The following is a 19,186-nucleotide window of genomic DNA, read 5'->3' as shown; positions in this document are numbered from 1 at the left end:
AGTTTATATAGATTTTATTTTTTGCTCCATGGCACAAAACAGACTAACAACTCTATTGTTGAGTGTTGAGCAGCAGCCTCAAATACAAGTCTCTGGGTATGGACCAGATTTAATTTCTGGTAAATGATAATCCACCTGTAGGACTCCAATGCAGTCACTGCAGATTCAGATCATCACATTGTCCAGGTAAGGAATAATTATTACACTTGCGGCTCAATACAGGCGCAGGTCCCGGCTGTAACTAGGCAGCCACGCCTCCTTAGTCGCTGGTTGCTACAAAACCAGGGGCCGCCCTACATTTTGGTCAGTTTTTCTGTTTGTACGGATATCACCCCAGAGCAAATTCCTGATTTCCAAGTTTGTTCAAAATCAAGTCCATTTCTTGGTGCATTGGTAGGGTTATGGACCGGAAGAAAAATTATGGGTACCTGGTAGGATTTACATGCGGACAATTTGAAGAGGGCCTTCTTCAAGGAATTTACTAATAAGCCAGGACCTAGGGCTAATGGAACAACGGGTGGCTGTTATAGGCAGAAGACCTCTGTAGCGTGGCTCTAGGGGTCTTATACAAATACTCTAGTGTTTCATAACAATTTCTAGACCTTTAGCAGGGCCACTATTCTAGCCATAATTAAAAAGGCAGAAATTGATGGGACAGAACCACAACTCTGTAAAGACATAGGTGACCTTTCAAGATTGGTACATGCAAATAAGCATCTTTGACATCCATTAAAACCATTAATTTATCCTGATTCAGGCAGTTGATTTCGGATCGGATTACATCTTGAACCTGTCCACTAAAACATAGGTCTCTATTCTATAAACACTGGTATTATCAGACCTGTGGTCAGTAACGTGTGAATGGATTCTTCACTTTACCTGGTCCACAGGAAGGCCTGTAGAGAATAAACATCTAGGTGGTTTTCTGAGGAGATCAATGACATATCCCAGATAAATAATACCCCTCACACAGGAAAAAGATCCCAGTAGTCACAGACACGTTCCCACCTGACTCTTTGCTGGCAGGTTTGGTTTCCCTTTGCTGTTCTCCAAGAGGGAGAACTGCCATCTCAACACCTGACCCTCTCCTTTACTGGCAGGGCGAAAGGAATGAAACAGAGAACCCTATACTTTCGGCAGATTTATCAGCAGGAAAGAAATCTTCCCACCCATCTCCTTCAGCAAATCTTTACAAAGAATAAACAGAAAAATAGATTATCAGTGAAAAAATGTAAAATTCTGCATGAGACCCCATAATACTCCCCATGTCAATATCTGCTGGAGTAAATTTAAGATTACAGCATTTTTTTTGCAATGTTAAACCAAAGTCAATAACCCTCCAGAAATATAGAGATCGTGAAAAAAAAATTACAAAACCTGACTTGCCTTGTTAGATGGGCATGTAATATGCAGTGAATTCCACAGCACGACAATAAATGAATAGACAATGTAATTTCCTAGTGACACTATGCAGTATTTTGCTAGTGAATGGTGTGAAACATTGATCAGTTCAGCCAGTGTATTCTTGCTTTAAACAACTGCGGGTTTTACTGGACAGAAAATCATTTCCCTTTGCAACAATACTGCCCTATGTACTCAGACATTTCTCAGACATACTGCCCTATGTACTCAGGCGTTTCTCAGGCATACTGCCCTATGTACTCAGGCATACTGCCCTATGTACTCAGGCATACTGCCCTATGTACTCAGGCATACTGCCCTATGTACTCAGGCATTTCTCAGACATACTGCCCTATGTACTCAGGCATTTCTCAGACATACTGCCCTATGTACTCAGGCATTTCTCAGACATACTGCCCTATGTACTCAGGCATTTCTCAGGCATACTGCCCTATGTACTCAGGCATACTGCCCTATGTACTCAGGCATACTGCCCTATGTACTCAGGCATACTGCCCTATGTACTCAGGCATTTCTCAGGCATACTGCCCTATGTACTCAGGCATTTCTCAGACATACTGCCCTATGTACTCAGGCATTTCTCAGACATACTGCCCTATATACTCAGGCATTTCTCAGACATACTGCCCTATGTACTCAGACATTTCTCAGACATACTGCCCTATGTACTCCACACACCATGTGGATTTTGTCAGCATTGTTTTTATTATTATTTTGAAATTAGCACAATCTATGCTGAAAATCACATGCTCAAAATGTGTTCAGTAGGAATTTAATCATGAGTGTGTCACCAGACAGAGCCCCATGAGCACCATTTCCATTATGACCACTGTAAACTCCCAGCATATGTAACATGTGATTTTCACATGCGGTCATACAAGATGAAATGTTGTCAGACAGCTTTGAGACAGAAAAGTTTGAATAAAGAGACAGAAAAGTGCAGTACTCAGATGCCATGGTTACACAGAGTGGTGGATAATAGCTTTTCCTTGTTACACACAAGGGACTCAATTTGGAAATTCTGCAAACTGCTTACAGCCAGCAAATCCCCAATAACATGAAAGTTTGTAATGACAGACGTACCTGCTCATGGGACATGACAGCTTTCCGAAAATTTCCAAGTAAATAGTGAGTATTCCCCAAGTTTCCATATGCACGTCCTTGTGCTGCTCTGTCCCCTAGATCTGTTACAATTAATAAATTAGCCCTGTTCACAAAGAAAAAGCCATTAGTTTATTATTATCCAAGTAACTTACTGCACTAATAAAAATGTAGTTTAAACCTACTCATAATAATCCACAGCCCTCTGTAAAGAGACTTTCACCTCTTCTGGAAACTCGCCAGGGTCTCGGGTTCCTGTGCAAGCTAGGCTCTTTCCCTTCGAGTGGTACACATTCCCCAGATTATAAAGTGCTCTGGCCTCGCCAACCTGCAGAGGTAGAAAGACAAATTATTAATTATCTCAAACTATATTCAGATTGAAGTGGCTTTATAATTACTTTACTGGGACTAATAAAAGTCTTGGTTTTAAAAGAAAACTGCAATTTGTCTATGGTTGGCCTGTGATAGGCAATAATCACCATTTGTGAAAAGCCAATTCTAGTCGATGTTCCCATTGTGAAACTGAAGACAAGAATTGGGCTTATAGTGGCATTTTCTATACAAGCAATGCAGAGCTCAGTGGAGCAGGGAAGCCAAGTGGCCATATGATCTATAAACTTCTGGTGCCCCATATAACTTTTTATATGATTACATAGGCATTAAGGTTGGAAAAAGGGCACAGATGTCCATCAGGTTCATTCCTTATGACTGGTGGAAAAAAGACCCAACAGAAAACAGCTCTTTGGACGACCCATTACAATGAATAATAATAATAAATAATAATACCAGCTTCCTAATCCTCTCTCTAACCTATATACTGCAACAGTCACATCACCCTGCGCAGGTAGCGGATTCTATAACTTGTTCCGCAAAAAACACTTCTGCAAATGCAGATTAAATCATCTTTCTTCTGCGCTAGTGGTTACTGTATGCTCATTGTTACAATGGCAAAGTTATCTTTTTCGGGTCTGAATATTTTATTGGCTTTTGAATACAATTTTATAAATTGGTTATAACTCTTCCAAGACAAAGAATGAATGTGTCGTCTGCCAGATTACATATTGTGTTCCGTTAGATATTGGGGTGGAGTAAAAAGATAATCAGCCAGAAACTAGAAGTAGTATGCAATGTGCAAACAGTCTTGTGCAGAGAGATATTACCCAGGGGCCATAAAACAACAGTTCTTACAACAAGTATCAGGAAATCCAGTTATATTTCTATTCTGTTATCTTCTTTGCCCTACAGTCAATGACTGTACTAAATGTAGTCATGCTGGGCACCACATGGTGTTGTGTAAAACAAAAAAGCTATTTAATAATACAAGAATCGATCAAACATATAAACTTTCACTATCCAGTTACTCCTTTGGTATTAAAGAATATCATATAACTTATTGACAAATGATGGTAAAACAAATTCCATTGCATTACTAGGGTGCCAATACATTAGCTTGTTATTTCCAAATTACCAGGGTTCTCCCCTTCTTCATTTCAAAAGGACGGGAGCCCTGTACAATTTAGTCTGCATTAGAACATGCGTGCGGATAAAGTGTAAGCGGATCAACAACATAAATAGAGAATGAGGAGTCTCTTTAGAGAGAGGTGTCCAAGTAGCATGAAACCCGAGAGTAGCTAGATCATAAATGATGCAGGAGTAAATAAAGCATGCTAGAGCAAATGCTAGCACATCCTTTTATTTACATTACCTTATCATACAACTCTCGAGAAATATCCAAATGCCGCTCACAACACAGAACTGCCTCATCAAAGTTACCCAGGACTTTTAGAGTGTTGCCAAGATTTCCACTCGCTTTGGCTTCCCCGAGTCGGTCACCAATAGTTCTACAAAATTGGAGAAAAAAAAAAAAAAAGCTATGGGTTTAATAATTTTATTAATAAATGGCAACATTTGCCAAACAATCAAGCTCCCCCTTTTCTTCATGTGTGTCACAAAATCTACAATGATTGTTATTTTTCTCTGAAGAGTTCTTTGTAGTAAGTGTGGGGGACAGCAAAAAGCAAGCTAAATGTAACAAAAACACTTCAGCAGTCAGTTAAAGTTTCAATACAATAAACATGACTGCATTCATTCTATGTGTAGCTATAATATCTAATGAATACAATTACTGTGTTATTTTAGCTTCATGGTAGATCATAAACATAACGTAACAGACAATCCTGGAAAGCAGTCTCAAAACGATAAGCGGTTGTGCATTCTTCTGATTACTGCCCAACCCCTAATCTTCCCTAAACAATCTCTCCAGTTACTCTTTATCAGTTACCTTGCAAGTGTCAGGTCGTGGTGGTGGTATTCCAGTGCTTTGTTGTACTCATGCAGGTAGAAATATGCATTTCCCAGCTGACTGTATATGGCACTGAGAGTTTTCAGATCTTCGGTTCCCACCTGCACTGCCGCCTCAAAGAAGGACACTCCAGCTCGGCAGTCTCCAGACTTGCATAAACGCTCTCCTTCCAGGGCTAGCTCCAGGCAGGATGCCTCCATTCTTAAAACAGAGTATTGGTTATTTTTGTAAGACCACGGGAGAGAATGCATCTTATAGGAGAATAAGCTGTTATGTATGATAACTATTTACTATACATTCAGTATCTCCCACAATGAAGGAGTTAATAACTGCATAATAATGGACGTGTCTAAGGAGCTGAATGATTTATGATGTTCCAGCTGTGAAACAGCAGGGATCTTCCCTAACAAAGGTCTGACTGCATGAAGATATATATATAGGAGCAATCAACATCCTGGAAAGTGGAACAGTGTAGCAAAAAAAGGTCACATATATGCATAAAAGCCTTTCGGATAGCTCATGCCACACTCCCAAGCCTAAATGTTATTTTTAGTTACCTTCCATCAGAACCATCTAACCTACCTCTGTGATATATGTAAGTGCACTATTTCCCAAATAAAACCTTTTCTCTATAAAAGTCTACAGAAATCAATGAAAAAAAAAAAAAATTTAATACCTCGGAGATTTTCGACAACCTAAACAGAATGACATGGCTGACATTCTCAGTACGGAGAGCTAGAAATCTCTTTGGAGGGATAAAAACCAGGAAAACCCAGGAATCCTAAGAAGTGATCCATGTGCCACTTTTAGCTGTGAGTCTTCAGTGAGAAACCCAAAAATCATACAAAGCTGCCCAGCAGACTATAGTGCTTGTATAGGTGCTAAAAGGAGGAATCATTTTGAAAATATCCTTTGCCATTGGGAACTGGGTTAGGATTAACAATACAGCATTGGGTAATCTCGGCTAATCTCCTCCCAGGCTGTCTGCTCTGACAAACACATGTTATCTGACACTGTTAATTAGCATCAATGATAATTATTTTTCACTAATCTGTTACCAAATTTGTGCAAGTAAACAAGATAAGGAGGCATACATGGTGCCAGACTTATTTCACGCTTTGTTATCTGTGTGGTTCACACATAAATCCTTACTTTTCTTTTCTTGTCAAGATCACAAGCATTTTACAAATATGTGATCATAATAGGTTTAGACAGGTTCCACGCCAAGGATGAACTGGTCAACTCTCTTATCTGTCATAGCAGCTTCATTCACTATGAGCTAATGCATGAGCATCGATTACAACACAGTATAAATTATGTGTATTTGCGTTAGTGTCCTGCTTTAAACTATTATGGTTAGTACCTCTATTACAGAATCAACCACCGCAAGTGATAACACGTGCTTTTATAAAGCAGACTGCTATATTTTCCCAGCATTATAAATATCATGAGACATGGCTAACAGCCCCAGTGGCTCCCACTCCCTCAGAACATACCCCAATTAGCCCTTAAGGCAGTATTTAATGAAGTAGAAAATGTTTCCAAAATGTCTGTTGAAAACAAAGATGATTAATGATGACATCAGTCCCTAACAAGAGAGTCTTTATGTTCTTCTAACTGGCGGCAATACAAGCTGTGATTCTAATTGTGAATTAGATTGTTTTACTGCTCATAAATTTTACGTAGTATGTGTTCAATTAATTCAACCTCTGATTTTCCTATGTAGGCCAGGAGAGCTGGAAGTCCGACTTGACAATTACAGCACCTGGCTGTGTGCGCGGAAGTTGTTCAAGGACACTAACTGCATCCTGTCCTGCACTAGTTCTAGCTGTTGGTCCTACCACTGAACAGCTGGGCTTATATTATATAAAACACAAGTATTAAGGTTGTGGGTTTGATACTAACTAAGGCCATAACTGTTGGGAATTTGCATATTCTCCCTGTGCTTGCGTGGGTTTCCACCAGGTACTCCGCTTTCCTCCCACACTCCAAATATATACTGGTAGGTTAATTGGCTCCCAACGAAAATTAACCCTAGAGTGTATTTGTGTGAGCATGTGGTAGAGTGTATAGATTGCAAGCTCCACTGGGGCAGGGACTGATGTGAATGGCCAAATATTCTCTGTAAAGCGCTGCGGAAATATGTGTGCGCTATATAAATAACTGGTAATAAATAATTAATAATGTGATCAAACGAAATAAATCTAGCTGCTGGGTGTTTAAAATCTACATCTTACAGAAAAAAATATGATCTATTCACGTATATCAAAGCTATGGTGACTGAATTTAGTAGGACTTTCCTTGGGACAAGAAAACATTGCACCTATACTATCACTCCAAATGTCTACAGCAGATACAAAAATAGTACTGTAATATCCAAGATTGAGCTCAGCTAGCAGTATATATACTGATGTACTGAGCAGAACAACTGACAAATGTTATCAGCAATGTGGACACTTGATATGTAGGGAGTTCAATATACAGCTTTTCTTTGAATAATGGAGCAGTTGCTTAAAAGTAACTCACTGCACTCTGCCATCTGTCAATGAACATCAGTCCCCAAGTTAACTATCATGAAACAATAAACTGCCCTTTCAGCTTCAGCGTATGCTGCAATAAACGTTGTCTGTTTTTTCTTTGGGCATATGTAAGCAGGTAATTAGGCCAAAATAGCTTATTTATTATAGACTTTGTCTAGTTTTCAGCGTACAGCACAATAATCTACTCTCTGAGCTGCATGATCATGTCAACACCAACATATTTAAATTATATAGATAGATATTCATTTTGCACTGAGTTTCTACAACTCCGTATTTCTTTACAGTTTAAAATGTACTGATTTTAAATAAGTTAAAAATAAAAGCAAACTGAAGATGTCATTTGTATCTAAAGATGTAATTTCAGAAAACAGTTTTTGTTTGTGGGCACAGAGCCACTCTTGCAGCACACATACATACATACATTTCAGATGGATTAAGTTGTTTCTGTCTATACAGCTCTAGGTAAAGAGAATGCCTTGGGGAGAGGGTGACCCCAAAACAACTGCCAATCTTGATCAACATATGATCTGGGACAATCAGATATTGATTAGAAATGAGAGAAAAGAGAGTATTGCCTCCTGAGTGCATTATCAGTCACCAATTAGAGCTGGAATTATCTATTTACATATTTTGTTTTCCCGGCTATTTAGTTGCTCGTAAAAACAAAATGTATACAAAGTTTGGTAACAGCATCAATATATTTTAATTGGATCTACATATTCAGCTTCATATTTCTACATATTTATGCACACATTTAGCAACATGGTACCACATACAAATTCCAGCCCTCTCATCATCCAATCATATTAATTATGTTCTGTACAATCTGAACATTTGGTTGGAGCACCGAACTGTTGGAAAGGTTATATTTGGCTGCGGGTTGCAGTCCGGGTCCCAGCATTGATGCTAGCAAGCTCAGCCGTGACCCGCCAAAATCACCAGCCCTGTTAATGGTGTTGTGGCCCAGCGGAGGTAGATGGAGTCGCAGCACATGTGTCTTAATTCAGACGCTTATTACTGCCAACCCAAAAACATAGAAAATAAACTAAAACATAAAATAAGAGCCTGAGCAGTCCCCTGTTACAAAGGTGCATCTTGATCCTGCAGCACCAAACAAACAACTGAAGGCCTGTGGCTAGGGGCGGGGTATATGTGGAGGAGGACCAGAGGCATCCTGGGAGCTGAAAGCTTTAACTGTTTGGAGCCTGGATCCTCCAACCACATTATCCCCATGGTATCCCTGTGGATCCCTATGAACCCTGAAGAAGAGAGGTTATATTTTACTGCCAACATGACTGGCAAAATTTAACATACATGTAGTTACTTGAGTTTATGGACATCTTAACATTTTGTATAGGAGCAAAGGCATTCTTGACCTAATAGGTTGCAGACCACAGCATGAATGGGCAATTCCAATCAACATCTGATGGTGAGCAGTCAGAACTCAGGTGGGATGGCCAGTAAATGCAGTTGGACAATGAGAGAATCTATACATGCATGTGGTAATTGCCCGTCTACAAAAATTGTGCTCATTTGGCCACACACATCTGTACACCTAAATGGCCAAATAGGACAGAAATCAGTTCAAAATAAACAGGAGAAAGAACACCCATTGGTGAAATAGTTTGCAGTCCTACAAAGTTTGCTGGGCACACAGGGCCGGTGCAAGGTTTCCGGGCAACCTAGGCAACATTTCACCAATCGCCCAATTCATAATATGCAACGTATCAGTCTCCCTAGTTAAATAACATGCCACACAGCAGTGTCCCAAATTCATAATATACTATAAAGAATATTACACACAGCAGAGCGCCAAAATCATAATGTACCTCATAACACTGCCGCCAATTCATAATATGCCACACAGCTTTGCCACAAATTCATTATATGCCACTCAGCCATGAATTATGCCATTCATTTTTTTTGTTGTGGACTCAGCAGCGCCGTCCAGTGGCTGGCGCCCTTAGGCGGCTGCCTAAGGTTGCCTAATGGTAGCACCGGCCCTGTGGGCAAAAAGCATTCCAATTGGAGGATGCAGCTCTCCCCTGGGTAAGAGTACCAAAGCGTGTGTATAGAACACTTTACATAAAGCTACTTTATAAATAACCACACTCTCATAATGTACCTACGTACATGAATACTGTATTGATGTAATATCTAGACAAATGCAAATTATTTAATTGGCAAACAAGCACTATGAATTCTGAATTGTATCCAAGGAGATTTTTTATATATATATATATATATATATATATATATATATATATACACACACACACACACACACACATATATATATATATTATATATATTATAAAGATTATATTTTAAATATTCAATATATCAAGGTTTAAGTAACCTGTTATTCAAAAATGCTGCTGTCTAATCCAGAGGTTCCCAAACGCGGTCCTCTAGGCTCCCCAACAGCTCGGGTTTTAGAGATATCCATGGTTGAGCACAGGTGGTTAAATCAAATTGACTGAGGTACGAATTAAGTGTCCTGTGCTCAACCATGGATCTCTTCAAAACCTGAACTGTTGGAGAGCCTTGAGGAACGCGTTTGGGAACCTCTGGTCTAATCAAAACATTTAATTTATTGTTAGATCTACACCAGCAAAATGCTTGGTAACATGTTTCATGTTAAGTGACACATTAAAAAAATATTAATATTAAGAAAGCTACAGATAAAAAAAATATTTGCAATTTTAATGTAAAAACAGCCCTGGGCAGACAGAAATGGAGAGATAAATAATTGAATATTGTCAAAATCCCAAGACTGGAACTGGACTGTACACTCTCTAACAGCTACTAAGCTTTATAAATAGCAAATCTCTTACCTGTAGCGAACATGAAAACTAGGATCCTCTCGCATGCTTATAAAAGCTTCAGTCCCCTCCATCGAGTTGCATTCTCAAAACCATTAAAATAGGAAACTAAAACTGCTATAAAATATATTTTTTCTCTATGACGGAGGAATACTTCCAAAGCAAAGAGGATAGTAAATTCCTTTAATGCTCCAAAATCTTCATTTACTTAGGCGAAAAACACTGCTCAGAGAGGTTCCCGGTTCTTGAACCCTTTGCTGATCCATTAAGCTGCCATTCTGTAGAGGGAACACAAGATGCTTTGCTTGAGGTCCCACTTTTGTTTTTCCACCAGCAGCCCAAAGCAGCCCTTATACATAGAGTGGAAAAAGCAAAGTGATCTATGCTGACTGAGCAGTCAATGACTTAGAGAGACATGTGTCGCAATGTAGCTATGGTGACTGAAGCAAGCAGGATTCTGGGAAATAATAGGAAATCATACGCTGTGTAGGTAGATTGCTTGCCAAGTTTTAAAGAGGTATCAGATCGCACCAAAGCTGTTTAGAATCACCTTAGCATTGGATTATATAATTAACGATGATGTCATATAACACACACAAAAGCGTGAAGCCAGCATCATGCAAGAAGATTACTGACACTTAAGGGGAGCAGAAATGACAGAACCTAGGCAATCTGAGAACTTACATTTCACAAAAATATGATCAAACTGATTTTGAATAAGAAGATATTTGCATAATCACCACTTAGTTAAACATATTACTGCATTTATATATAAACTAATATGGCTTGGAATACAGTACAATTTTCATTAATATTTATTTTTAGTATTGTATATTAAAGTAATGAAAATCCCCAAAATACTAATAAATAACCATGCATTTTAGCCTACTCATTTATTGTATTTGCAGTTCAGCTTGTGTAGACTAATGCCATGTATCCACTAGGGGATTAAACAGGACGATTGAACGATATCGTTAAATCGCTTGTTAATTGCCTGCAAATCTGGCATTTAAAAGTCACGTCAGGCTCAGCATGTACGAGGATGATGGATGTGCCTACACTGAACGACTGAACATTCAGTGTAGGCACATCACAGACATAGAAACGACAGCACGGTTACAATGTCGTAATCGTGCTCTCGTTTCTCTGTCTGTTAGTGGATATGCACCTTAACAGAAGTCAGGGTACCACTCTCACAACCCAAGCCTTATCTGAAATGTCGGCCCCTTCCCTTATCCCTGTAACAAGCACTAATACCTGCAGGATAAAGTATGAGAGGACTATTGGAAAAGCAAACGTAATACTAGCGTCAGGTAGGTGAATCACAAAATAATAAATAGTTACGCTTAAGAAATCTTTTATATTTCACTAAGTAGAAGTTGACCAGAACTTCTTAAAAATTGCTATTTAGCAGGTCATTATCAAATTATTTCAGTTCTGAGTAAAGAATATCAGCATTAGATATACAGTATGTAATTAAAAGAGAAGATAAGATAATGGAGAATAACATTACTGTGAATAAAAATATTAACAGCCCATACTGAGAATTCTGTGACAACCTGTCTAGTTTAAGGTCCTCACAGGGCCAACTCTTATGGCTGGAAAAGAGAGCTTTATTTTACAACCACATAAGATATAGGGTTCTTTACAGTAAGAGCTGTGAAACTGTGGAATGTACCCCCACAAGAATTGCTACTGGCAGGCATAAATATTATAATATTATATATTTGAGTTTGTATATTTCTATGCCTTCCGTAGCAGTTCTGGTAGCCAAATGTAACTCTTTAAATAAAGAAAAGTACAAAAAAAACATGAAAAAATTGTGTGACTAAATTGAATTCTTTGTCATGTTCTAACATCATTTTTATTAGTCAGTTATTGCCATCTGTCTATTCTACAACACATTTCCTGCATAACTGGTACAATACAACCATTTCACATTGATATATAATACGGAGATGAGTTTTTTCCTGTACTTTAAAACCATAAAAACTACTACTGAAAATATATAGATATAAAACAGGATCAAATGCATTAAACTCCACCCAAAATGACAATTTTAGTTTCGGGTGGAGTTGAATTAATAAAGAAAACAAAAGCTTAGTTTGGATGAAACATTGAATAAATGGGAAGCTAACAGGGAAGAGATATCATCACCCACTCAGGGATGTTAGAAAGAAGATGAACAGAGAGCGAATGGGACAATCACAGCCATCAGGGTCTATAGCAAATGGAACCAATTCCAAATATACATTCATTTTGTATAATAACTTAAAAAATATAACACAATTTTAGCTGGAGTGATTATTAAGTACTGGGGGGGTTAAGGGTAGATGATCCAAAAAGGAATCACTTGTTTAACTAGTGGGAGCAGTGCAAATGGGCTTTACTGTGACAAGTGAAGGAAATTCTGAACGGATGGGACAACTGCAAACTTGAGCAGTACAGCCTACACGAAGCAGCATTACAGAAGAAATGCATTAGATAGATAGATATATATATATATATATATATAGATAGAGAGAGACAGAGAGAGAGACAGAGACAGAGAGAGCGACAGAGAGAGACATGGATGGTACTCTGGGTCGAACAGCTGTTGGTGTCTGCTTTTATTTTCCAGTGCTATTAGAGTGCCGGACCAACAAATTTTACACACATATGAAGGGCAGTTTCGGGCATTAATAAAATTCCGATAAAGGTCAATTAAAGGGTTGCAAATTTCACCTACAGACAGGAAAGCTAATAAACAAAATGGAAAGTCTGATGAATGTTCATCTCACCACAAAAAAAACACAAACAAAACAAGTAACTTAAACAAGTCTGATTTTAACTTCGAATCATATGATCGTAACGATCAATCGTACTCCATTTGACCAAATCGTCAGGAGAATTTCAAGGGAAGAATCTCAAGGGAAATCGTACAACACATCGTGACATTTCTTAATTGTATGGCCGGCTTTAGACCAGAAATAATTATTTTTTTCTTCTATAGTACAAGTCTGTAGCTGTCCAAGGTCGCCTGCTGAATATGTAACTTTACAATTTCCCCAAAAATATAGAAGGTCACTTTTGGCTATACATCTCCAATGTTGCATTTGAAAAAAAAAAGAAAGATTGGGGTCTGTGGCATTAGACTACACAGAGTCTCTATGACTTACCATTAAACTTGCAGATGCACCATATAAAACATGTAAATTTAACAGTGTTAAAAAGGTAGCAGATTAATAACGTGAAATATACTACTGAAGTTTTTATGTAGGCAGTTGTAAAAACCACAAAAGCAATGGGTGGTTTTATAAGCTAATTAAAAACATAATGGGATAAACAGAGAGAGATCAAAGAGACACAAAAACATAAAAAAAAAAAAAAAATTCTTAAGATTTACTAAACTGTTATCCTATGTGTGGGGCTGTTAATTGTACAATCTATTGAAGAAAATACAACAGCTATATAGCCACTGTCTATGTTGTTTGCCTATAAAATGGGTCACCAAATAGTGTTGGGGTATTTTTGGTAGTAATCTGGCTGCGCACCAGTGAGTACAAATCCAATGTTGAGTAAAAATGGGCAGCTCTTGGTACTCCTGGCCATTGGGTACATTGTTAAATTGTATTACAATAGAGTGATAGTGCATGCTGAAACTTGTAGTGCTACAATAGTTTAGCAGCTCATGACTGTTATATGCTGGTGCTTGCAGAAGTAAGTGTCAGCATGCACATTGATACTAAAGGATGCTTGTCCTTGTGGAACCACAACAGTGTTAAAAAAAAAAAATAAATAAAATCTTGTACCACCACATGGTTCAGAAGCAGTTGATCATGGATGTCTCTCTGCTCAGATGCAGTTTGAGATTTCAGCCTCCAACCTGCTGGTTAAAAAAAACTTTTGTTTTGGATTTGAAAAACGCACCCGAGGTGGGGTGATTTGCAGATGCAGATGCCAAAGAAAACTGTCCTTTTACTTACACACACACACATTTTCACTATTCCTTTCGCTTTGTGTGTATCACAGCTTAATAAAACAAGCTGAAAAGGTTGAAAAATACAATACCTAAATGATCTATGTAGTCACCCCTGGCGTCCAGCTATTACAGATTTCACTTTTGTGGAATTTTCCACCTGCCCTTTAAAATATCAGGCTCATTCCTATTGAAGCAGGCTGTCAGCATTGCCCCCTCTAGTTTCATTAGGCTCAGAGATTTCAGAACTAAAATGCTGAGCACTCCGGTTTGTAATAAGATCTAGTTGTTCCTGCTTAGATGGGAGCAGGACAGTCTGTCAGTACTTGGCATATATTTAGATATATACAGCCCAGTTTTATTGCCAGCAAAATAGTCAGAACAGTGCAAAAGGAAAAAATATTTTTAAGAGTTAACACTGCTACTTAAATGTTTGACACTAGTTGTTTTTCCAGTCTATTTTTCCAGTCTATTTTCACCGCCAGTGGAAACAGACCAAATAGTCCTGTCCTATTTTCACTGTTTGGTCAAGAAAATAAATGTGCGTCATCATAGGGATCAATGCTCCTAAGGGCTATTAGATATGCACTGCATTTCCCCTCCATGGAAGCAGTGTAGGGCCAACCAAAGGACTTTATCTACTTAAAGTGTAATCTTTATGGAGCCAATGCAGAGAGGAATGCAAAATGGTTTTACGGACATATCTTGCATATTTTCACACAGACCATGCTCCAGTGCTGAGTGTACATAAGTACAGGTGATGCACATCTGTACACACCTCAGCTGCATCTTCACTTACAGCTTAAGGAGTTTTACTGAGAGATACTGAGTGTGGAGGGTGTATTGATGAAATTGCAGAGGCCATGTAGAGTTGGGTGTACTTTAGCACCAAGGATAGGGCTTATTCAAGTAGGCACTGAGAGTCACGGCCGCTGTGATGGCCCAGCCGCAGGGCATGTAGTCACCATCCCGGTCTAAATACCGGCGACAGAATCCCAAAAGCATTTGGGACCCCGGCTCGGGGGTTAGGGGGAGGGTTAGGGTGCGGGATTAGGCACTAGGGGGAGGCTTAGGTTTAGGGTGGGGGAAGGGGCGGGGTAGGTTCAGACACTTGGGGGGCGGGGGGGGGGGGAAGAGGTTAGGGTTAGGCACCACGAACGGAGGATTAGGGTAGGGAGAGGGTTAGCATACCGACCAACAAGTTTTGGTGTGTTAATCCTGTCGGGATCCCGTTGTTGGGATTCTGACCGCCTAGATAGTGACTGCCGGCAACTCATACCCAACCCCAGCTGCAGAGATGTATACATCTAGGAATACGGGTGAATTTGCCCATTTACGGCCTTATTCAGGTTGGATCGCAAGGCTGCGCTCGCACGCACCCAGCTGCTGCAGAAATATATGAATGCATGCGCACTGCCACCGCACCATATTATGAAGACGCCCAGCACTTCATAAAGACGCCCCCTTTCCTTCACTCACATCCGTAATAATGTGCAAGCTTGCAAAAACATCTTACAATCGAGAACCATCGGACCAAGACGCAGAATAGTGGTTGACCTGACCCTCCCGCAGGAACTGTTAAACTTCCTGCACGCAGTGAGTACACAGGCTGTGTATGGGTTCGCTGTGGATAATTTATGCACGCAACCGCATTCGAACACACCAACATGCCTGTGTTCGCACGACCACCCTCCCGTCACCACCCACAAATGGCACTTCATGTCAATCACTGAGTACTGGGTCTGCGTACTGCCTGTGATCGCATTCCCGACCGCAGTGCCTGGTTCACGCACGTGCACTGCATCTTGTATGCATGCACAGAAAGCAAACATCGGCTGGCTGCGTGCGAACGCAGCCTTGCGATCCAACCTGACTCAGGCCCTAAGTTCCATGCATGCAATGAGTGAGTAATTACAGCCAGCTTGCATTCAACTTGCAGAGTTTATTTTACAATTAGTGCTAAACTTATACGAATATAAATGTAAAACACTGGGCAACACCTTGACCTAATTTTTCCTCCAAACTTGTGGTGACTACAAAAAGCAATAATAACGTGCAAGTACTTGTATTATATCTTAGTAATACAAAGCAGTTTTATGAAAGGTTGAAGCTCTAACAATTAGAACTAGTGATATTAGTTACTTAATAAAAGGACTGCATTTCTAGGCATGATAGTCAGTCATAAGGAACTAAGGGGTAGATCATGTATGAACCCCCGACATGGAGGAGTGGTATCATTGCACCTAATAATATTATAACCTATTGGTAGCTGCAGCTGCCGATGCCCCATCACTGTCCCTGCTGTGGGAGCACGCGATATCTCCCCCATTCCGGGGTAATGGTAAAGAGAAGAAGCAGGAAGAGTTACAGCATGATGTGTGCCACTATAACACATTTACCCCAATACCGATATGGTCCTGAATATTTCCGGACATTATTATTATCCTTTATTTATATGGCGCCACAAGTGTTCCGCAGCGCCTTACATAGTACATAGAACTAATAGGTGAACAAGAAACAAGTAACTTACAGTACATTACAGTGCAGGACAAGGACACAACTTATATACATTGCTGAAATAGTGATTAAAGCACTCACAATAAGCTGCCGGGAGTTGGCAGTCCCGTGTTAGGTGCCCTAATGGGGAGTAGAGAGTAGAAGAAAATGTAAAGAGTCCTCTGCATGGACTTTTGTCAAGATACCAATCTTATATCGTGACAAAGGTCCATGCACAGGAACAAAAAGGGGAATGCTGCTGTAAACTGCATATCTGTATGGAATTAAAAACTGATTCTATGAAGACTGGTGCACCCCTGTTATTTTTATTTCTGCAAGGACCCTTTTTAGTGTCCTATATTGGTAGCTACCCCAGCAAACTGTGGATTATGACGTGTGCGTGGACCTTTCTGGAATTTATATATTATATACACACACACATATATATAATATATATATATATATATATATATTTTTTTTTTTTTATATATATATATATATATATATATATATATATATTCTTTTTTTATATTACAACATTCCCGATGCTTCTCTGATTTGAGTACATACTGCTCCCTCCCCCACATGAGATTCTACATATATATATCTTATGTGGGGGAGGGAACAGTATGTATTTAAATCAGAGAAGCATCATGAATGTTGTATTATAATTTTTTTAATAATATAATATATATATATATATATATACACACACACACACACATTTTTACAAAACTCTGTAATTACACTTACTGAATGAGGGGCGGAGTTTCAGCTGGTTGCAGCAGGGACTGATTGGACGAGATCATTGTGAGATGGCATTATATAAAGTAAGCCTTTTAAGCATTTTATTTTTAACGTTGTTCTGCTACCTAAATAGCAGAAAACGTTAAGGTGCTCTACACAGTGTGATATTGGTGTTTTAACAGAGAAGATAATTGCGTTATCTTCTCCATTAACCCTTTGCTAAATAGCAGGAATACTTCAATTATGTGGAAACTCTCATTTCCGCATGATTTAAGGAGAAATGTTTTATACATATTTCTGAGGTTCAATGTAGAAGACTGCAGGATATTTCTATTACACAGATTTCAATACTATTTAGCAGATGGCTCAGAAACTGCTGTCAGCTTTCTCTTTGTGCCGATTTAATTCCTAATGATGTTTAGTCATGGTGTGCGGCTGCGCACGTCACTCAGAATTATGGTAGAGCAACATCATCAACTTTCCTGCTCTGTCCTATGGGGATGCAACACTAAATTACATAGCAATAAAATTCCGATTTCTGTGGCTATAAACGCCAACTGGGAGCGTAGTAATGGCCACACCCCAGCGTGCAACAGCCACGCCCCCCCACTTCCAAATATTAGGAGGTATGGATTATATATATATATATATATATATATATATATATATATATATACATACATACATACACACATTTGTATTTTTTAAACACCATATATGGTATCCAGGACTTTGGTGACCAGAGATTCATTATTCAAGTAATCTCTGTAAAAGCGCTGCGGAATGTGTGTGCGCTATATAAATAACTGGTAATAATTATTCAGAGGTGGCTTTGGATGGAAGGGGCAAAGTGTGTGTGTGTGTGTATATATATAGGTAAGCTATGAAAAGTTGTATATATAGATAGATACAAATTTAGAAAAGCCGTGAAAATTTGCATTTTAATTTCATACACTGACCATTTTCAACAAACTGCTCTTCAGTCAAAAAACTCTTTTACTGGAGTCAGATGTTTTAAACTAAATGAAAAATGTGGTTTACATTCAGTGATTAGTAATTAGAATACTATATTGATAAAGCTGTGCTCAAAGCTAAGAAATACAATTTTTAAAAATTATTCATTTTAGTTTCTACATATTACTTACATTTTTATACATGCCAATACCTTGTAGTGATCGCCACCAAAACGGGCGAATAATAATTACATTACAACTAGAGAATACTGCAATCTACACAGCTTGGTTTCTGGGATGAATCACAATCAAAATATTAAAGACAATATAGATGAATAACAGTTTCAAAGATATTTTTTTTTATTCAAATTCAGATTGCAAAGCACTAATGTTTGTAGAAATTGGATGTCCTGAATTCTGTATCTCCCCCTGGGAAGTCACTTTTGTAATAGGGAGGGTACAACTTGATGATGCCATGCAGTGGGCAGGACAAGGCACACCCGTGACAATGCAGTATACACTAAGGTCGATGGTGCGTAATTAGTCATATTGTATCATTGTGGTACATTCCATCCACCTTGCAGAAACTTGCTAACAATCATCTGCTCTCCCAGGAATCTTTCAGACATTTTGAGAATAAGCAATTATGGAGGATATTTATCAAAGCTTGGAGAGAGATAAAGTACCAAGCAATCAGCTCCTGTCATTTTACAGGCTGTGGGGGAGATGCATAAGGTTGAGCTACCTGTAATTTCGGTAACTGCGCATGTTATGAGCTGCAGTTACCACTACCCTCCATGTAATAAATAGGGATGTGCGCCGGACCATTTTTGCCGGATTTG

At 38.9% G+C, this 19,186-nt stretch overlaps 1 protein-coding gene across 7 annotated transcripts in view; it reads right to left on the bottom strand.

Annotated features, from left to right (window-relative positions):
- Window positions 1-19,186, bottom strand: part of GPSM2 (G protein signaling modulator 2) — a 55,451-nt gene that overhangs the window by 18,759 nt on the left and 17,506 nt on the right. For 3 of the 7 annotated variants that reach the window (XM_088459803.1, XM_088459797.1, XM_088459798.1), the window contains 4 exons: window positions 4,805-5,026; window positions 4,229-4,364; window positions 2,709-2,851; window positions 2,506-2,629 (listed from right to left, as the gene is read on the bottom strand). In XM_088459803.1, the coding sequence (XP_088315929.1) occupies window positions 2,506-2,629; window positions 2,709-2,851; window positions 4,229-4,364; window positions 4,805-5,025 (624 nt within the window). In that variant the 5' untranslated portion in view covers window position 5,026. Of the gene's footprint in view, window positions 1-2,505; window positions 2,630-2,708; window positions 2,852-4,228; window positions 4,365-4,804; window positions 5,027-5,501; window positions 5,619-10,202; window positions 10,469-13,981; window positions 14,003-19,186 lie in introns of those variants that run through there. The other 4 variants (XM_088459799.1, XM_088459800.1, XM_088459801.1 and 1 more) reach the window with 3 other exon arrangements.

Source organism: Taudactylus pleione, unplaced genomic scaffold (assembly GCF_031769625.1).
Source record: "Taudactylus pleione unplaced genomic scaffold, aTauple2 ptg000936l, whole genome shotgun sequence".
Classification (NCBI taxonomy): Eukaryota; Metazoa; Chordata; class Amphibia; order Anura; family Myobatrachidae; genus Taudactylus; species Taudactylus pleione.
The sequence above is the reverse complement of the archived record's forward strand: the minus strand, read 5'-3'. Positions and strand labels throughout refer to the sequence as shown.